The sequence below is a fragment of the Podarcis melisellensis genome (assembly GCF_964234715.1).
Source record: "Podarcis melisellensis genome assembly, chromosome: 3".
In the NCBI taxonomy this organism is placed as follows: Eukaryota; Metazoa; Chordata; class Lepidosauria; order Squamata; family Lacertidae; genus Podarcis; species Podarcis melisellensis.
Window position 1 is genome coordinate 58,892,085 of NC_138530.1, and position 22,263 is coordinate 58,914,347.

The window sequence follows — 22,263 nt, forward strand, 5'->3', positions numbered from 1 at the left end:
TTCCAATGCTATGAATCTATGGCTATCTGTCCATCTGGCTCAGTACTGACTACTCCACCTGGTAGCAACTCTTGAGGAACTCAGACAGAGATCTTCCATTCCACCTGCTGCCTGATCCCTCTAACCAGAGAGGGCAAGGGCTGAACCTATTAACCTGCAAGCAATGCACACCCTTTACCACCAAGCTATGGTTCTCCCCCGCCCTGCATGTGAGTTTACATAAATATTTGAAGTAGTTTCCTTACTGTTTGCAGTTGCTGGGATGAGAAAAGGAATGCTGGCCATATACCCACTAAATCTCCCAAAGGAATGTGCCCATGCTCTGTCCTACTTTTGAAATTTAGGTCCCATTAAAATAAACAAATCCCACTAAAGTACAGTATACAGCTCTTTCCTAACTGATTTTTTTTCTTATTTTTGTTTCCTTTCAACTAATCCTCTCCCCTTGGTGTGTAATTTCCCCTTTTGAATTTAAATATGACTGAACTAGATTCTGGGCAATTTCCAACCCACACGTATGTCAAGCTTAGAACTAACTTATCGTCATGCAACCGGACACCCATGCATGGCTAATACAACTTTAAGTGCTTCACAAAATAAATAAATAAATGATGCTCACTAAGGTTTAAGCATAAATATATTGAGTGCAAGGTCTGCTCCATTAATTAGGATAGAAGGAATGTGTGTTTGTTTGTTCAAAGAACTGCTCACATAGATCTATGTCCACTTTAAGGATTAAGGAGGTTTTCACATACATCAGAGTGGTTGGGATAGTTTTGTGTTTTGTTTTAATCATTTGGTTCAACAAGATTTACCTCCTTGCATCAGATCCTGAGCATAATTATGCCTCTTGCTGGTTCCATAACAAGTTCCTGAAGGGTGCGATCATTTTAAAGTTTACAGACATGGCCATCTGGGTTAGTGTCCACAAATGAGCACAGCCTCCAAAAATTCATTTAATCCCTTTTAAACTGAGGAGGACCAATAAAAAGTTACAGGTGCAACAAGAACTGCTAAAATATAAAATATAAAAAACAAAGGAAGCCAGGCATGTCCATAAGAAAAATTCAAAATCAACATTTGGGCAATACCTAATGGGACTTTTAGTTGAAAATATCTGGAGCAAGCCAGGTTGGTGAAACCTGGTTTATGGGACTGGACAAGATTGGCTTTTAGGTTTCCTTCCATCTCTCCGATTTTATGACAGTTAAAGGACCTTGTGCTAAAATCCGATTTATATCTATGGGGCAAGTTGGTCACTATTCATGTAACCCTAACCCTATGATTCCAGTGAGACTGAAGTGTGATGGACTTTATTTGGAGCACAGCCTCTTTCTTTCTTTGTCTTCTCCCAATTTGCATTTCCCACTTCCCTCAAAAGGCCCCCATCTGCACACAAGCCTTGTGGTTTGTCTTCACCATCATCGGATAGGAGAGCTTTACTTCTGTGTTGACAGCTTTATGTGGCACTTTGGCTTGAGCAAAGATGAGAACTGTGGTCAGATCCTGTGCCGTTCTTTGCATTAATTCAGCGTGTGTCACACAAGTGCATCTTTGACATTTGCTGTCTCAATCAGATAGCATTAGCATGTACAAGCTTGCAGAACGTTTGCAATGCTGGATTTACCGAAGCTGTTAAATTACTCAACTTCTGGTTTTCGAAAGCTTCTTCCCCTCCACTTGCTAACATGTTGCATTTCAAGTACCTGGGAGGGAAAATCTATCAAGACAAGAAAAACTCCAACACAAAGCAAGAACCCAGACTGGGAAGCAACAGACTTTTAGCACAGTTGTGCTCTGTACCTGAGGACAATAGGACTCCCTGGCCACACGGTGATGCAGTTAATTTGTTTTAGAATTTGCACTTCATGGACTTATAGGGGACCTTATTTAGATGGTAATGTACATCACTTCACTCTCACTTCAGATGGCCTTATGGGGATCTCTCTTTAGACAGCACTGTGCATTGCCTCACTTACTTACAAATGTGGTAAGGTAAGCTGGCAGTTGTGGTTAATGTCCATTGAGATTGGTAGGACAGGAGGCAGAGAGGCCCACACTAGGTGGACACACAGCCAATGACAGGCAGAGCCAACTAATTCAAGCTTTGCCCCCATCTGCTGTGTTCTATAATGGCAACAATTGGAGGGGGAAGCTTGACAGTCAGTGTCACCCCATGGACTGGATTCAAGTAAGAAGGTAGGCAAGTGGGGCTGCCGGAGGGGAGACTCTGAGCCAGCCCTGGCTTATCCTGCTGACCCCAAGTCCTTTCATCACACAAACAGAACTTTTGTAACTACTGGAAAGTCCTGCAGTACCTATCTCACAAGCTGAAGCATGCACTCTTCATCTGGCTTCTAGCAGAGAGACAGAACAGGAAATGGAAAATACGGTACATTTTTTTCTTTGCCTGGACTCTGAATATTGATATCAGTGCTACATGAGTGGGAATAACCAGAAGCATTTATCAGATCAGTCTGCTTTGATGAAAGAGAGGAACAGATAAAATAGAGAAACAAGACAGCGGGTTTTTCTGGGCATCTCACCCACTGTCCATGCCGGCAAAAATACAGCAGAGCATGAATTATCCAGAGGTGTCACAAAACAACCCTTTTCTATACATCCCACTAAACTATACTCATTTGGCAGGTGTGGGGAACTTTTGGCCCTCCAGATGTTGCTGAACTCCCATCATCATTGGCCATGCTTGCTGGTGCTAACAGGAGTTGCAGTTCAGTAACATCTGGAAGCCCAGCATTTCCCCCAACTTGCACTAGAGATATCATTTACGCACAAGGACCCTCCTCCAGTCTGAGGGCTTCACACCCTCAAGGATAACCTTCTGGGGGGCATGTGGCCAGTTGCAGAGGGGCAATGGCAAAACTGGGTGGGTAGCATCCCATTCATACTCCAGTTTTACACTCCATCTCGCCAACCACAGAGAAAAATCCAAATGCTCAGAGACACACAGAGATATAGCAAAGTGTTGGGGAGCAAGAAAAAAGCTAAGCTGCGAAGGGGAATGGAAAAATAGCAAGAAGAAAGGAGGAGAAGCAGAGAGGAAAAAGTCCGACTTTGTGTCTCTGTATATTTGAGCTTTTCCCTTTGCTTTCCCTCCAACTCTCTGTGTCCTGTGCGTCTATGCCATTTTATCTCACTGTGTGAGAGCCACAGAACAGAAAACAGTGCTGAGACAAAGATGGGGGTGAAAGCCTTGGACTAGCTGTGGAGCTGAGGGCATTCATAGTCCAGCTCCCTCAACATATTGGGTTGGCCACCTGGTAGGGTAAATAGTCTTGCCTGTAAGAAAAAGAAAGTTGTGTTTTAAAGTGTGTGGGTGAGAGATATGTTTCAAGCTTCACTTTAGTTGCTTTCCTTCATGCATCTTAAAGATGCAAGTAGATAACAGTAATGCTGAAACCATCCCTCACACATATTAAAATAACATCACTGGGTTATTTCCCTTTATAAGAGCAATGAATGTATTAAAAAAGATATTATTCATACAGTATCTTTCAGCCATCAACTGATTTATAATCTGTAAACTGTTTCTCTCTAAACGGTTTATGGAAAGTTGGTAGTTCGCAAGCACTCAATTACTTACAATTTTACCGATGAAGAAATTTAGTTACAGGACATCATTGCTGTGATGGTGAATGACATTAGCAAATGCTTTTTCTTGACCTGAGGTCAAACACTTACTTTCAAATCCACAGATTAATTTGCAATATATCATGTGAATAAATTCCTCCCTCTGTTTGGGATTATTCGGTTTCAGTAAACAATATGTTTTCAATAGAATGTCAAACAGTTTTTATATGATAGAAAAATCTTGAGGTTTCGTATCAGAAACGAACACTTCTGAAAGGGATCCAAGAGACAAGTATGCTTTATAAATGATATATATGATAATTGCATTGCAGCTGTCAATAATTATTTGGATCTGGAAGGTAGTATGAGTTAGGCCTTCTATATATGCTGAAACATCATTATCTGACAGAAAGGTTACAGATTTTCAAAGGAATGTCTGAAGTTTAGAATAGCTTTTAGTCCACTTACAGTGCAATACTATACATGCCATCTCAGAAATAAGTCCCATGAGCCTTATGAATTCAAGAGGTAAGTGAGCACAGGGTCACAACCTTAATAATTGTGACTCAGGGTAGTGAACCTGGAGCCCTCCAGATGTTGGTACAACTCTTCTTCCCTGACCATTGTTCATGCTGGCTGGGGCTGATGGGAGTTGGAGTCCAACAGCATCTGAAGGGTCACAGGTTCTCCATAACTGCTTTAACTAGCCATTCAATCCAATAATTTAAGATCTGTAAGAAAGGCTAGCAAAATAGGCATCAGAAAGACCAGCACACAATACAAATGGCTGCCTGGGTCACAGAATTCTAGGGGCTCAAGACTGAAAGTTTCCAATTTCTGCCTCAAGTATCATACATATTAATAGATATTATTACATATTAATAGGCACTACAGTCTAGATTTTGAACCACGCTAGCAATTATTATTATTTTATATAATACATACCGAAACACCATTATCTGGCAGAAAGGTTACCGATTTTCAAAGGAATGTCTGAAGTTTAGAAAAGCTTTTAGTCCATTTTTCCTTATTCCCTACAAGTTAATGGAGCGAAAGTCCCCCACTCCACTCCATTCACTTGTGTGGAACAGGCAAAATGCTTCAGGAGGAACCACACACTCTTTTCTCTGCCCCCACCCTCAATTGACCAACCATCTAAAATAAGCTCAAAGGGAGCAGTGAAATTATTCCCCCCCCCAAAGCAACAAAACAGATTAAGCCAGTCCTGCACTAATCTAGCCACGGATTACTTGGAAAGAGTTTGGTTTCCTTTGTCATTTATGCCTCAAAGGCATTTGCCATGAGCAATAGGTCCAGCACTTCAGAATTCCTTATTAACCACAACACCAGCATCTGTCCACAACTCTTAAGATCCATCATTTGTACATGAATTCTTAACGGTTGCTAAGCCAGTGAAGACTGCATCATATACCAGATCAGTGAAGAATCCTCTGTCTTGCATTCGAAGGAAAGAGATGGCAGATTACAGCGTATATTAGCTGACTGCAACTTTCGATAGAGCCACTGCACAAAATGATTAAACACAGGAGAAAGCAGTGGAACTAATTTTAAGCTGTCAGAGAAACTCACGTCATCCATGCAGTAAGTCGCCTGTCATAGTTGTTTAATGCATGTTGGCCATACAGCATATTTTCTCATCTTCTGCCCTGTGTTCGACAATCACCCTACCCTAGGGAAGCATCTGGAAGCCATTCTCATCCATCTCAAGAAAAGCCTTTGACCATAATCTGTTTTACTCTGTGATTCTAAGCGTATTTACTTGGGAATTGGTTCCCCCTGAAAACAACATGATTTACCTCTGAGATAACCTGGTTAGGGGTGGCTTCAGAGTCACCTCGTCACTGCACAGTCGGAAACTGAAAAGAAAATGCTTCTCTTTTTGACAACCGAAGGTGGGATGATGGATAGTTTTTGCAACTTTTATTTGAGAATTTGTGGAGAAAGAATACAATGTTTTGCAGCTCATTGTTGGGTAGCAACAGAGGAAGCTGCTTTTCACTGAGTCAGACTATAGGTCCATCTAGATTGATATTGTCTACACAGACGGGCAGTGGCTCTCTGCAAGATTCCCGGCAGGAATCTCTCTCAGCCTTCCCTGGAGATGCCAGACATTGAATCAGTGATGTTCTGCATGCAGAGCAGATGCACTATCACCAAGTCAGGGTTCAATTTCTAGAGTACCTGACAAGAAAGACATGCTTCATATTGCAATACATTGTTAGGTGTAAAAAGGTAAAGGTAAAGGGAACCCTGACCATTAGGTCCAGTTGTGACCGATTCTGGGGTTCCGGCGCTCATCTCGCTTTATTGGTCGAGGGAGCCGGCGTACAGCTTCCGGGTCATGTGGCCAGCATGACTAAGCCGCTTCTGGCGAACCAGAGCAGCGCACGGAAACGCCATTTACCTTCCCACCGGAGCGGTACCTATTTATCTACTTGCACTTTGACGTGCTTTCAAAATGCTAGGTTGTACTTAGGCCGATTTATTTCAGTGGGTTGGGTCTAGAAGAAGTAAGTCAAACTTCAGTTCCACTAAAATAAATTAGATGAGTCAGTCATGACTAACACAACACCGGTTGATTTTAGTGGAACTAATCATGACTCCTTTAGATTCAGCCACTCCTCTGGATCTAATCCACTGTGTTTATGGGTTTTAAAAGTCTATATTGGCTCATGGCCAGACTTTATATGAGTAATTTGTGGTGATTAGAATAACAGGGCAATGAACAAAGTATTATAAATTACTTTTAATTTGACCATCTGTATTTTTCTCAATGGAGTGGAGGGAAGTAATGCATTATATCAAAGTATGAGGGTATTTTTCAATTCACTTATGGCTTTGCAGCACAGATGTATGTATATCAACTCATAAGTAGGTCCCATTGAGTTCTATAGGATTTATTCCCAGTTAAGAGTGCCTCTCTGTTCAATTTACTGGGCTGTTAAGTGTTAGTTCTTCAGGATTTTAGAAATATATGGTGAGGTGAAATCATATCAGTGAAGTAAGTGAAGGATCATTGATGTGCATGGAATGACAACGCAGGAAATTATAATTTATTAGGCCAATCCATTTTTTCTCTCCATCAAGACATGGTAACTTTTATCATGGACTTCAGGCAGTTTTAATGGACCTAAATTAGTCTTAGGTAGCATGAAAGAATCCTCATTCTTTTACTGCACTTGATAACAATAACAATGTGGAACAGATACTATTAATTTATGTTCACAGAGATGTTGATGAATAGTGGTAGGCCTGTGCTTACACTAGGAATTTGAAATGACGGTTTTCCTAATCTCAGCTTTACTAGTAGAGGGGTGGTCCACAAGGCTGCCTGATGTCCATTATTAGTGTTACCATGAACTGACAGAGAACAAATTGATCTGCCTAACATGGTAAGTCCCAGTAGCTGTGTGCCCTGTCTGATTTTAGCAATGTCAGAGTCATGATTATCCATTGAAGGGGCTGTGGATGCCTGATAGTCCAGACTCCCTCTCCTGCCTTCCTCAATTTCAAGCAGCTGGCTCAAGCATTAACAAGTCTAGCCAAGTGATAGCAAAACAGCCAGATGGCAATTCTATCTATGGCTGGCCTGGAGTGGATCATACAGAAACCAAGGATCTTTCTGTGCTGTATCCAGAACAACCCAGGGATAATACAGCATATTGCAGGGTAAGTCATGTAAAGTTGTAGCTCAGTGGCAGAGCACATACTTTGCATGGAAAAGGTCAATCCCTGCTTTCTCCAGGTAGGGCTGGGGAAGACTCTTGCCTGAAACCCTGGATAGGTGCTGCCAGTCACTAGATGATGCTGAACTAGAGGGATGAATGGCATAAGGCATCTCTCTGGTTTCCTAAGGTTTAGCAGCCAAGGCTTGTCCCTTAGTCTCTATAGCCATGTGCTTATGCTGTGTGTGACTCAGACCAGTTCTTCTGTGGTAGGTGGTGGAAGCTTTTCCAGTATAGGCTTTGTTGTGGTTTATGCACTCTGAATTTCAGTTTTCTCCTTGCTATCCGTGTCATGTGGTCTCCTGATTTACTTTGCAGTATAGCCATGCACAAGGAGTGCTTTCATATATAAAATTAGTATGTGCCTATTAGCCTCTCCTGAACTAATTGTGTGGCATTTGCATTATAAACATATTTAAGGAAAATCCAATTTAAGCTTCACCTGTGAAAACGCCCTTAGTCCTTTGAAAATCAAGTTGCAAACACACCAGTGTGTAATCTACTTTTTCTTCCTTCCCTCTTATTTAGCAATATTTCCTGTGGAACCTTCAAGTGTACTTACTTCCTCATCCATCAAGTTAATTTCCTAGTGGTTTGTTTTTATTAATCACATCTACTCTCCAGGCAACCCACCTGCAGCTCAACTGCTTGTCTTGGAGTTTGAAAACAATTCTATCTTCATTTCAATATTTGAGTGGAATTCCCTAAGCTCAGTAATTACATTTAGGTAACAGATGGAAAGACTCTCAGATTGTGCCAGACGAACAGTGCAAACCTATTCATGCCTACTCAGTGATAAAACTCTTTGCATTAAATAGGGCTTACTCCTGGGTAACTGGAAACAGGATTGTAGCAAAATTAATTTTGACAGATGAGCTATTGACAGGGAAAAGGAAATTACTTACCATGACTCACAGATGGTACTCTGAAAACTGTTCAGGATTGGATTCCACACACACACAGAAAGTAGCAGGACCCACCAACTTTTGACTGAGCTGAAAAGTAAGGTGCCTCTAACTTGCTCCCCAGATAATTTGGACCAGCAGAAGGGCTCCTTGGTGTTTTATCTCCTGTTCTATGTTTTTGTGATTCACATCTAATAAGTGATATAATCTCACATTTAGATTCACATCTAAACACTGATATGAAACTTCAACCACTCCGGTCCTGGCACAATACCACCATCCCCAGCCGTTGTGCCAGAGCCATGCCTTCTGCCTTCCAGTACAACATGGACCAAGACCTATAGCTTCCTTTGTCTCTCCAACCAAGGTGACACTTGGAACTGTACCGTGTCTATAGTGACCCTCAGACGCTCTGCGTTTTGCATGGGAACCAAAGCACTTTTAGCAGTCTTCACTACAAACTTGTGTGCCCTGAGGCACTCCAGTGTCATTGGCACACCCCAGAGACTCTGTTCTGTGGAAGGTGAGTGGATCCATGTGACATCTAGGTATGAACATAGAATGATCCACCCTTTGTTTTGTCAGGTGGGCTACCAATGTTACCAGGATCTTGGTAACTGCTCTAAATGCTGAAGTGAATCTGAATGGTAGGGCTCTGTCTTGGAAGTGCAGTAGCAAAAGCACAGAAACCATTTGTCAGGTAAATGGGCACCATGAAGTTGCCCTCTGTTGTGGGTGCTATGAGCCATCTCCATGTTTGCATCAGAACATGCCTCTTCCTCTGGGACTAGGTCACTCAGCCGCTTTAGGTCAAGGATGACCCTGAGCTCCCTGCTATTCTTGGCCAACTAAGAAAGAATTGAAGTAAATCTTTTGGTCCTGTAGAACTGCTTCTATCGCCCTGATTTCTAGCACCTGTTTAATGCTTACCACCATCATGTAATGCTTTGACATCACAACTGCCCTGATCTTGTCCCAATGTTGTTGTGGCATCTGAGGTTGTGTGATCCCATGTGTTCCAGAGGTAGGGCAGTCAATCCCCCACATCTGGCAGTTTTGGACTTTTTAGTTTCCTCGTGGAAGGAAGATGAGGAGCTTGAAGAGGACTGATGGGTTCTGGTGGCTAAAGCCTTGGACTTGAACCACCTCCATTTGCTAGAGCCCTGTAACTGGCACTTGAATTTCTGTGAGGTCAGAAGGGGAGGGTGTGACTTATGAGAGACACTGAGAAATGGAGGATAGGATTGAGTTGTATTAATTGTAGCATGAAGTACCTCCTTGTGAAAGTGGAGCAACTTCTATTTGCACAACAGGACTTTCCCCATTCTCCTCCCTTCTGTGCCCCCAAAATCTGTTTTGGCCTCCCCCCCAACCCACTGGTGCAGAATTGGGGGTGGCATGGAAGTCCCACTGCACAAGCAAAAGTCATTCCACTCACACAAGTAATTTGCTGAATACCGCCCAATGAGTTTTCAAATAAAAACTTTCGCACAATGTGTACATTGACTTAGAAAGGTCACCCAGCCCTCTTTTTTTACTTTACTATCCTTGCACCAGATCTTTATCTTGATGGATTGTATGTAGAAGTTTCCCTCCCACGGGGCTGTCACTTGCCACTTCAGCCGGAGTCTGGGACTCAGAGGCAAAGGATTGCAACAGCAGATTCTTGAACGTCTGCCATGCTTCTGAACCACAGCTCCAGACCTGCCCGCCCATGTCTGGCAGGGGCATTCTGTTCCCAAAAGCTGTGCTAGCTGGCTACTAGGAATTGTACCACAAGAAATATGGAGGGCAGCATGTTAACAGAGGCTGGGCTTTAGTCTGTGGTTTATTTCCAAGAGACAGTAAAATTAATGCCTGTATGAGCCACAGGAAGTATATAACCTTCCATTTTGAATTTTCAACTTGGAATTTGCCAAATATTCAATGTGATAAAGATTAATTATAGAAATGGTAAATCAAGATTGCCTACCACTATCAAATAGCAATCTGTGCTCCAGCTGTTCCAGATGAGCCATTCTGGTCAGTCATGTTAGTGATGAAATGACAGGTATCAGCTCAACTATTTGCAAGTGTACAGAGACTGTACACTCACTGAATGTTACATGTGAACAACTGTGCAAGTACACAGCTGAATTATTTGTGTACACAGTTTGTGTGCACAGAGTGAACAGTTGTTGAATGTAACATGTGAGCATACATAATGAATTGCCATGAGATGCAGACATATGGAAGTGCTGTGTGAAGATGTCATACACAAGTAAACGTTGCAGTGACTGGTGATATCTCTGTGGCTCCCAAAAGTACTTTTGGGATCAGAGAAATATATACAGAGATTCTCATTAGACATTATGTTTTCTGAGACTGGTTTAAAGAAGGGAAAACACAGTGTTATGTACTGAGTTGAATAGGATCCAAAATGCAGCAGTCTGATTGGTCCTAGAACAATAGGATTCAGAATGCAGCAGTCTGATTGGTCCACAGGAGCCACCCAATCCAGCTCCAAGTGGAAGTGAATCCACAACCTGATTGGCCTATAGGAGAATCCTGGAATTAGCCATTGTGTAAATAATGTATATAAAGCAGACATTCTGGGGGAACTTCCATTCCTCCTCACCACTATAAGCTGAATAAAGAACATGAAATCCACTCTCGACTCTGAGTATATTTCACACAGCTTGGTATTTAGTGGGTTAACCTGAAAGCCTGGAACTTTCTGAAACTGCAATCCAACCCATACACACTGTATTAAATCCCACTGAACTCAGTAGGACTTGTTTCTGAGTAAACAGGTGTAAGAGTTGCATTATCAGTTATCTTGGAAAGTTTTATTAGCTTAAATAATTTAAAAACATCGCTATGTGAAATGTTCTAAAATACCAGTATAGCAGGGGTGTCTAAACTTGGAAGGCCAGTGATCACATTTGCAATTTTAAAGAAGTGCCATGAGCACCAGTCACTAAATGTCTGCCATTGGGTTTTTGGAATCACATAAAATGGCTACTGCATCTGTTTTAAAACTGTTGTCCCCGTATTTTCTTGACTTTGGGTTGATTGGTTTCTGAATCAGGAACATCCTAAAAACTAGAAAACTCATTAAAATATATATTAAAACCCTATAACCCCATTTCCCCTTATTTTATTCCACTTCACCTGGATGAAATAGTTTTTCTTAAAACAAACCAAAGCTAAGGACTGCTGTGATGTCAGCAAATGTTCAGTCATTATCTGAAGGTGAATTCCCAATGGAAGGCTTCCGCTGTGTTCATTCCACTGGTCTTTGCAGTCACGCATATTATGTGTGTCTTCATTAGCAAAGGACTCAGTAATGCAATAGACTTCATAATTTGGATAAAATATTCAAGCCATTGCCTTCACATTAACCCCTATTCCTAGAAACGCCCTGTTGCCCTCATGCTGGCTTTTGCAGCATCGATCAAGAATAAAAATGAGTTGACTTTCCAGAATAGGTTACTACGACATCCAGCGGCCATTCAGATTAACTGCACAGGCAAAACTTCCAATTATTTTTAAACCAATCTCTACACAGTAATTTCAGGAATTTATTTAAGAGCACCGACTGCAAGCAGAATAAACAAGCAAAAGTTATTTTCCTATGGGAGGGATTCGACACAGTCACCTCTCTTTCCTCGGAAGGTCGGTGATCACGGTGGATTTCGACTCTAGGTTCAGAATAGGGGGAACCAGAAAAAAAGGTCGTAATTTAGATTATGAAAGGGCTCGGCGCTCAAGTCTGTCGGAAAGTTGCGGCACCTCGTTTGTCAGTCTCTGCTCTCTGATATTTTATTGCTTTATTATTTTTATTATTCTGTTGGGAGCCGCCCAGAGCGGCTGGGGAAACCCAGCCAGATGGGCGGGATATAAATAAATTATAATTACTACACTTACCTAGGGAGAGGAGGGATTCTGCGCGTGCTCAGAGGCACGCCTTCGCATTATTACTTCGCATGACCCGAGGCTGAACCCCGACTATGCAGTTTGTTAAGCCTGATAAACCTTGTACAAGAGAGATGAACTTGTGTTTCTTTAATGAGCACACACTCTCATTCTTTCTACAGGGCTTGAGGAAGCGCTGCTTTGGAAAAAGCGATTCCCCACGGACCTTCACAGGGGCTTTTAACTTCTGCTCTCCATACCGAGAACCACGGAAACAAACAAAGGGGGGAACCACTGCGGTGAACGCGAAACGAAAGCATTTGCCTCATTCGTTTAAAAGGCAGGCAGGGAGGACTAACATTGGCTGCGCCGTGAGCAAGGCCCGCCCCACATTCGGCGCGGCGAATTGCGACCATAGAGAGCGAACGTTTACGATGCAAGAGCGACGTTACCTGGATACCGCAATAACGCCAAGGTTGATCCGGAAAAGGAAGTGCGTGTCTGGTCTCCTCCTTTTCCTCCGGCCTCCATTTTGTGAGGTGCTTTTCGGCGGCCTGGCAGAGGCGCGCAATTCGGCCGAGCTGATACGGTTTCGTCCTCTTGCATCGCTTTTGCCGGCTTTGAGACACCGCCGCCGCCGCCTCGGTTGCCGCCTTCCTCCTGGTCCCCCTCGTCGCCGCCATGACGGACCGCTACACGATCCACAGCCAGTTGGAGCACCTGCAGTCCAAGTACATCGGGACGGGCCACGCGGACACCACCAAGTGGGAGTGGCTGGTGAACCAGCACCGGGACTCGTACTGCTCCTACATGGGCCACTTCGACCTGCTCAACTACTTCGCCATCGCCGAGAACGAGAGCAAGGCCCGCGTCCGCTTCAACCTCATGGAGAAGATGCTGCAGCCGTGCGGGCCGCCCGTCGACAAGCCCGACGAAGCCTGAGCCGCCTGGCGCCCCGCGGGAGAGAAGGGGCGGGAAAGGGCAGCCGGGGCGAGAGAAATTTGGGAAGCGCCGCGACGAGGAGGGCCGGCGGGACGCGGCTTCTTCCCTCGCCTGAGGCCGCCTTCTCTGCAACAAACCCTGCCCCTCCATCCCCTTGTTGCGCTCCCGGGGCCAACTTCCTTTCGAGTCACAGGCGCCATCGGAGAGCGCGGCTTGTGAACTTCCCCCAATTCTGCCGCGAACTGTGAGAAGCCCGTCCAGCGCGAGAGACTGAGGCAGGTGGTTCCCCTTGCTCGGAGGCGGCGTGAATTTCTTGGAAGAGGCCTGAAAGCGACGCGTCCCCTCCCCCGCCTCACTCTAGATTTTGTAACTTTTTTTGGAGGAATTTAGGCAACTCTCTAATAAATGCCACACTCCGCCTTCTAATCTGTTTTGTGGTGATTCGTTAATTTATGCAGGAGACGTCGGTCAGGCTGTATTTTTGAGCAAGTCCCGTTGAACCCAGTGAGGCCCATTCAAGTCAATGGGACTTGCTTGTGAGTAGACCTGCATGGGATTCATCTGTAATGGACTGCACAGAGGTAGCTACAGGGCAAACAAATACCTGCATTTCAAAATGTTATATGTTAAGTGCGAAATTGCTCTCAAATATTTGTGGACATGTATAGAAGCAATGCCCCCCCATACTTTTAGTTGAGGGTTGCTGTAACTCTGCTTCATGCAGACCTCTCTTTTAATTACCATTAAAATGACTGGAGGCTGCACAACATATGTATTACATATTTTCCACATCCATCACATAAGGTCACCTAGGTTTGATTAGTCTGTTGATTATTTTTCTTTCATCAGTAGCAAAACCCAGTGATTACATTTAGCTAACCAATATAATGAGGGGGAAAACACTTAAATAAAATGGAGGGGGATGTAATGGTGAACAAATAGGAAAACACTTGGCTTGAACTTAAAATTACATGTGTGCGCGCATATGACTCCATCGTCCATAACCATTTGCTGCTATTGTATATATGCCAGCTGCAAATATTGCGTCAACTCCCAGGAATTTGATCATGTTTCTTTTATTATTGCATAGTTCGTAAAGTCATACAGGTTTCATGAGACACAGGATACATGTTTATCGGTGGACTAGTTTGCTGGACTTCTGGGCTGTAAAAAGTAAGTGCTCTTATTCAGAGGCAAGGGGCAACATGCCACCCTTATTTTTTGCCCTGTACTGGAACCCTAAAAGCAGTAAAACATTAATTTAGGAGGGCTGTGAAATAAAGCAGATCATATACAATGGTATAAGTTTCTATTTTCTCTGAAGGTGGACTCTGTTAAGACTGTTTCAAGGTACAGATCAAGACCACGTTGAAATAGTTCAGCTAGAAAACCTTGAGAAACTGATCTATTCTTATACCCCTGATACAGATGCTGGTATAGCAATACATGGTTATTTTGTATGATTTTGTTTACTAAAATGGATATTGTAGGCCATATGCTGAAGAAATGAGAGTTACATACATGGATACAAATAGCAAAATGTCATGTTTACATTAAGGTATCTGGCACTTGCAGTAAGTTTTGTATTTCCACATTTTACAAGCTTATTTATTCTATATAAAAAGTTCTTTGGAATTGTCATTTTTCATTGACTGGTCTGTTTCTCAACTGTTTTTCATGGCTTTTAAGAGAATTGAGATTGGATCACTCGTGTACAAACCCAGGGATGTAGTTACTTTGTTTCTTACCCAGGCTCCTTCCCAGAGGGAATTCCAGGTGCTTTTTTCTGCAGCGTTCCACCAGAGGTTTCTGCAGCACGCCCTTAAAAATAACAAATCAATTATACCTCTTTAAAATCCTTTGCAAAAATACATACTGGGCATAGTCCAGAAAAAGTCAAGCACTGATTTCATTTGTAGAATTACAGTGCATTCCTTTACATCAGGGGTGGCCAACTCCTGAGACTACGATCTACTTTCAGAATTAAAATCTGGCAGTGATCTACCCCCGTTTTTTGGGAGGGAGGGTTAGGGACTTTTTTGCAGCTCTTCTGAGGGAGGAACAGAAGCAGCCACTAACCTTAAGGCTGGTTTCTAAATTCCAGCTTCCCTTCTGTAACAATAGAGGCCTATGCGGGGAGAGGGGCCAGGGCCAGAAGGGGGCCAGCGATCTACCAAAACCTCACAGGGATCGACCAGTAGATCGTGATTGATGTGTTGGACATCCCTGCTATACATGTTTGCTCAGAAGTAAGTTCCACTGAGTTCAGTGGGGCTTGCTCCCAGGTGAGTATAGGATTGAAGCTTTAAGCATTAAACTTTCATTGCATTTTGAAAGTGCTTGACTGTTATTATTTCCAGTCTTAAGATCACAATGCTAAGGTCTGCTTGGTCAAAGTTTGTGGGCTTTTCCATAACTCAGTTTTAAAATACAAACCAAAGGCAAGAGTATATAGCAGAATAATTTTGAATATTTATTTCACTTCAAACCAAATGCTATATTCCTTCCACTGTTTCTAGAATTATTTCTATCCTACTTAGCCCTTTGAGCCCCAAAATAGGTTCTCTAGATAGTTTATATAAAAAATCCAAAAAGCAAATTATATTGCATATCAGTTAATAAATTATTAGTTCAAAAGTAGTCTATAAAGCCATCGTAAACTACAGAAAACTCACCTACTAAGCCCTATGATACTGTTAGAGTAGTTCTAACGGTTACAAAACTGGCTTAACCAGAACAGTAAAGGCATCCATGCAATATGCAATAGCAGCAAAAATGAATCTCTTCTACAGGGTGGTTTTCACGATAGGGCATGCCAGCTAATGAATGTGAAATGCAATGAAATGGTTTAACGTTAAAGTTTGGGAGGTGCAGTTGAAAGGAATAATTTCTGTGACCCTCAAATATTTCTGAGCATTAATTCAACGTTATTTTTGCTACTTACCTATTACTACTTGGCTTGGATCAGTGCCTTCCTGTGTCTTGTTCTGAAGCAGTGTTCCCACAGCACTTGTTAGGGTTGGTTCTTTTTTGGGAGTTGCTTGTTTGCCCTGGAAAATACGCAGTAAATACCGTATATAAAGAACGTTTTAGCACACATTCATTATGCAGTACATTTGTATCCAAAAAGCCTAAGGAGCTTTGGGACTATCATATGTTTATCCTCTCAACAATCCTATGATGTTTAGGTAAAGAGTGGCTGACTACCCAAATATTCTGCAGTGTGGGGCAGCAGAATTCAACATTTCTCTGATCCAACACTATCCACTACACCACATTAGCCCTTCACTAACTGAAGTTGTGTACAGTGGTACCTCGGGTTACATACACTTGAGGTTACATACGTTTCAGGTTACAGACTCCGCTAACCCAGAAATAGTACCTCGGGTTAAGAACTTTGCTTCAAGGTGAGAACAGAAATAGTGCTCTGGTGGCGTGGCGGCAGCGGGAGGCCCCATTAGCTAAAGTGGTGCTTCCAGGTTAAGAACAGTTTCAGGTTAAGAACGGACCTCCAGAACGAATTAAGTACTTAACCCGAGGTACCACTGTATTAGCTAGAGTACTTAGATTCTCCCCAAAACCTCTCATAATTTTCAACAAGTCAAACTGGAGGAGAAAAAACCTTAGAAAAATTGCTTTATGGCAGGTAAAGGACCCCTGGACAGTTAAGTCCAGTCAAAGGTGATGGGTGTGACGCTCATCTCGCTTCAGGCCAAGGGAGCTGATGTTTGTCCAGACAGCTTTCCAGGTCATTTGGCCAGCATGACTAAACCACTTCTGGTGCAACGTAACAGTGACGGAAGCCAGAGCGCACAGAAACGCCGTTTACTTTCCTGCCGCAGCGGTACCTATTCATCTACTTGCACTGGTGTGTTTTCAAACTTGTAGGTTGGCAAAAGTTGGAACACAGCAATGGGAGCTCACTGTTGTGGGGATTTGAACCACTGACCTTCCATTTGGCAAGCCCGAGAGGCTCAGTGGTTTAGACCAAAGTGCCACCCACGTCCCCTATAGCAACCCTACAGGGACTAAATAATTTATGTATTTTTAAAAAAGGTGAAAACCTTCCAGTCTGTTGGTTAAAATATTTCTGCACATTTTCCTATGGGTTTTTTGTTGTTTGCAAATTCTGGTTTGACTGGTTTATTCATCCATCAGTCTTTTCTATAGCTCAAAAAAATGTGACATTTGGAAACATTTGGCATTCAGCTTTTAATGGGAGAAGAGTACTCTAGAACTTTTAGAGTGAAGTGGCAAAAATTAGTAGAAAATAAATAATGTTGCAATGAACATGTATTCATTGACCATAATATAATATATGCTTAGGCATGGACCATGACTCATTACTACCTACACTGACTAGGGTTTCAGGTAGGTGATATTCCCAGTTCCAGATGTACATGCCAGGGATTGAATTTGGGACCTTCTGCATGCAAAGCAGATACTCCACTACTGAACCACAACCCTTCTCCAGAATTCATGGGAAAGTGAAATAATTAACGGAGATACATTTGGCAGCGCTCCTCCTTGTTTTTATTATTCTATATAGCCCCTGGAAGAAGGATGGGATAAAAATGTGACTAATGGCTTGAATAAAATAAAATTACTTACAGGGGGTGCTTTGGATCCTTTCTGACCTGGAGCAAATGCACGCCTGGCTGCTTGTTCTTTACAGAAATTGATGTGCCTTTCTGCTGCAGCCTCATTAAACCTTCTCATGCAGTAAGGACACTGAATATAATCTGAATATAACAAAGGAACGGGGGCTATAAAAGCAATTTATATAGTACCTGGGAGACAACATCACTGTTATAAAATATATAAATAATGTGAATATGCCACAATGAGCCAGTTTCCCTTTGTCATCTGAATCCAGGTTCATGGCTTAACTCTCCTGGACAAACCATGAGCTATAAACCACAGGACAGCTTGGTTACAGCTTGTGGTTAGGCTGGAGAAAGCTAAAATAAGCCCAGGCTGGGACAACATGCTGAGCCAAACTGTGGTTAAGCTCTGCATTGCACAGTAGCAAAACAACTCGGGGAGCAAAGCAGACACAATCTCCTCTCCAGTAGCCTGCACATTCATGCTGAGCCATGCTTTGAATTAGAATGATGTGTGAATCAGGCTTATGATTGTTATCTTGCAGATGAAGAAATTTGGTTGAGAGAGACTTCCCACTGAAACAGTAGCTGAGTTGAAAATTATTCTCTTGAGTGGAAGTCCAGTACTATCCACTAGCTCTGTTTTAGTTAATTGTTCAAATGACTCTGAGTTAGACCCAGACTGCCCTTGGGCAGAATTGTATCCACGGGATGTTCCCACAGGTGAAGGCAGTGAATATATCTTCCTCTCTGCAGGAGATTTCTCTGAATCTTTGGCCCCTCTGTGAGCCTGGACCCAACCCTCTATTTTTAAACAAGGATGAACAGCTTCAATGCAAGTAAATAACCTGGATTAATGGTTGGAGGCGGTGGCGGAGGCAGAGGGCGGCCTTCTTTCATAGCTATAGTGGCAAGTTTGGCTGATCGGATTGCATTAATGAAGTCCTCATGTTGTTGTCTCCAATTAGATTTTCTCTCTGGTTGGCTCTGAAAAGGAAATACTTGAATCACATTTTTTCAGAGGGTGCATTAATAGATACATAGTCCTAAACTGTTTTTGAAAAGAGAATTTCAAGAGATGTTAAATGCGTCATAATGATGAAACAATAACAAGCAATCATAAAGTTTAATTATCTATTAAACACAGGTAATACAGTTCCTTGGTTTTCTTGTGCCAGGTGCAGAAGATGGGAGATAACTATGACAGTGTCACCTCTAACAAATGAGTGGGTAGGAAGGATGGGTTTTGGGGTGGGAGCATGGTGGATTTAGGTGGGAGCCAAAGCCTGGGCTTGGTGGAAGATTTGAAGAGGGAGGGTATGGCAGCCTGTGTATAGATGGAAAGAGATTAGAGAGCCTGGTGGGTAAGGGCAAGTAGATGAATTTCTTAATCTTAAGTTGAAGAATCACAACGCTCACCTCTTATTTGAGGCAAGCATAATGTATTCTTAGGATCTTTATTTCTGAACCAGGAAATAGCAATTAAACTAGATGTTAATATGAGCTCCAAATGGATGGTTCCAAAAGCACAGTTTCATAGTGAATGAAGAAGACTTGGAGGGCTTGTAAAGAGGAAGAAGAATATGCACTTACTTCCTAGTAGGCAATGTAAGGGAAGCAGAGTCAGAGGGATAATCTATGACTCAGTGCTACAGTAACTTCTACAGGACATTTCAACCCTGTGTATTGGCAAATACACCCTCAACTCTGTTGGGAAACATCCCTGAACTGATATATTTGAGTCAAGTTGCATGCCTAATTCAAAAATACCTTCGGGGGTGGCTTCCTCTTTACTGTTGGAATGTCAGTTCCCTGCAGTCGCTGTTTCAAGGAATTAAATGGCTTGCGCTTTTTGTTGAAGACTTTTTTGCATATTGGTTCATGTCGTGCCTAAGATGGAGAGAGACAGAGAAAGGTCTGCCAAGTAAGGGTTGATCAAAATAATGTTATACTGAGCTCTAAATGTAGGGTTCCAGAAATGAAAGGCATGATTAAGTCAAGCCTTGATTTAGTGTGCCCAAGCTTCTGGGAGTCAGCAAAGGAGATGATGCCTAACTTGTATGTAAGATATACATACAAGATTAGATAAATTACCTGTGTCTGAATTCTATCCTGGACATGGAATAAATGTGGGTACCTAATTTGACTAATCTGGGATCCTTCTCATTTTCTCAAGTTAAATATTAATAAGGTAGGTGTGCATGTTTTCCCTAGCAGAGGTGTAATTATTTGGCTGTAGTGCCAACCAAGTCAAGTGGCTTGTTCACCTTTGATTGGCTCAGGTTGTTGCACCTGTAAGGATATAATCTTGTAAAGCAGCATCGGTTTTTCTTGTTTGGTTTTTATGCTGGGCCCAATGTAATGCCTTTGTAAAGGCTGTGTGGCTTGGCAAAAGTCTAGTTTGAGGATAATGTATAAACCACCCTGGACACTTTAAAATGGCCTGAACCAAGGGACTTTAAAAACTTGTAACTCTGAATTCCCCTTGCTAATTGCATGTTAGCTAAGCGGTGAAGGAAGGCATATGAACACCTAAGTACCCAGGAGGCCTAGGTTCAAATCCCTACTGAGTCATGAAGTTCACGGTGTCTCCTCAGTCTAACCTACCTCAGAAGGTGGTTGTGAGGACAGAATGGAGTGGGGAGACCCAGGAAAGATGATACATAAATGTAAATTTAAAAATAAGTAAATGGGGGGGACCGGGACCCAGCTCTTGTGTTTACTGATATTCATGTGGTGGCAGCTGCTAAGAGTGGCAATTAAAGGTAGTTTAAATGGGAAGTGAAAATGTAGCACGGTCATCTAATATTCAAAAGGATTCCTGAGTACATGAACTTGAATTGGTCCAAACTGCCCAGAGCTAAGGGACTGAGAAACACATTAACATATGTAAAAATGTTGTGAAGGAAACATTGGGAATTGTTTCTAAGATACGTGAGGTATGTGTAGAGCTTCCATTTATTACTGATTTTACTTCTCTTTGCATTGAATAAAAGGCAGGGATGAGGGATATTTACTGTAAACACTAACAAGTACTTCCAAGTACTTGCCTGTTGCTATTTCTGCTTTGAATTCCTTAAAAGCTGCAGTCTATGAAAGCTTCTGCTGTAAGGTTAACTTCAGCTGTGAACCAGCCTACTGAATTCATTCATTAACAGAGTCATTTTCCATTCTTGCTTGGTCAATTATCTTAAGGTTGCTTTTATGTCACTAAATATATTCAGTGGTTAATTGTCTTGTTTTTACCAGTGCATCCTGTGTAAAATGTCTTCCACAGATTTCACAAGAAAGCAAATTCTGGCTGCTAGCATCTGTGTGAAATGGAAGAATACAAGTTATTACTTACTTATCCAGGGTTTTCTAACATCCAAGAAATCCACACAATCTCATTTTTTCTCTTCCAATTGTGCTTCCCCTCTTCTCGTGATATTAATCCAACTAATATTGTTTTTAATGTATATGCTGCTACATGCCAATAAATAGCCCTTTATTAAGTTAGAAAAAGAATTAGACAGAAAGTCTGCATATGAAAAAGGTGCTTCCAGAAGGATGTTACAAGGTTAATACTTTGAGTGATGTATTACTTATCATACTCACTGCATGAATGAGGGTAGCTTCCATGACTGTGGTCTGTTCAACATGTTTGACATATTTCTATGAATAGCTTCTGCAAATATCAGCCAGTACGGACAAACATTTACTTAAATGTAATGAAGAGCAGAGAGCCTGTGCAAAACCATTCACTGATAAAAGTTACTTACAGCTCAAAGTAAAGATTGAGAATATTACATACCTACAGCTCCTGCTTTATTCCCAGGAATCACACTCATCTCATAGTGCAGTGATATCAAATTCTGCCTTTAATACTTTTCAGGAAGACAGGAGCATCAGGTAGTTTACTCTTGCTTATCTAGCTCCTTTACTTGTAAAAGCCCAAGTTAAATGTCATTGGCTGACAGTTAAAACAATTATGACACATGCAACCCCTCCATCATGCAATGCTGCACATGAAAAAAGAAGTTAAGCTACTCTGAATACATTTGTTTCCTCCACAAGACAGTTATCAATGAGTGTTAGTAATGGGACACCTTGACTTAATAGATGTTCAATAAGGCAGTTGCTTTTTCAGCTACAGAAACTTCTAAAGTAGTTAAAACTAATAGAGGCAAGCTTGAAGTTAGCAGTTTGATTTGCCAAGGTGAACTGTTTACCACTGACCCCGTCCCTCCTTAGGTGGACAGTGATAATGTGTTGTAGGAACCACATGATGCTCAGGAAAAGTTCTTTGAGGGAAATGCTGGGAGGCTGGGCTAGTAATGTATAACCATGAGCACTAGATGGAATTTCCATGTTCAGAGGCAGCAGAATACAGAGGCTGGAAGAAGATCATGCTCAACTTGTGAACATTTCATATTTATAAGTAGTGCTGAAATATATGGGTCTGCTAGTGGAAGCTCATGCAAGGACTGCTGCTGGCACAACATGGCTTTCCTCTCCTCCAATAAATCTGTTCTGGAGGTTCAGGAGAATCCCCAGAATAGCACGCAGGGTGAAGAGAGGAAAAATCATTTTGCCAGG

At 42.2% G+C, this 22,263-nt stretch overlaps 2 protein-coding genes across 2 annotated transcripts; one reads left to right on the top strand and one right to left on the bottom strand.

The window, feature by feature from the left end:
- Positions 1-12,458: 12,458 nt before the first annotated feature.
- SF3B5 (splicing factor 3b subunit 5) lies at positions 12,459-13,507 on the top strand. Its single transcript, XM_081905257.1, has one exon. It carries the CDS (start codon positions 12,821-12,823, stop codon positions 13,079-13,081), a length of 261 nt encoding a protein of 86 aa, XP_081761383.1. The 5' UTR covers positions 12,459-12,820; the 3' UTR covers positions 13,082-13,507.
- A 634-nt stretch (positions 13,508-14,141) lies between these two features.
- Positions 14,142-22,119, bottom strand: ZC2HC1B (zinc finger C2HC-type containing 1B). Its single transcript, XM_081905233.1, has 8 exons — positions 21,479-22,119; positions 20,932-20,996; positions 19,456-19,575; positions 18,534-18,672; positions 17,693-17,823; positions 16,026-16,131; positions 14,830-14,902; positions 14,142-14,320 (listed from the first exon to the last, which is right to left on the bottom strand). Exons 1-8 carry the CDS (start codon positions 21,513-21,515, stop codon positions 14,296-14,298), a joined length of 696 nt encoding a protein of 231 aa, XP_081761359.1. The 5' UTR covers positions 21,516-22,119; the 3' UTR covers positions 14,142-14,295.
- Between the last annotated feature and the right edge of the window lie 144 nt (positions 22,120-22,263).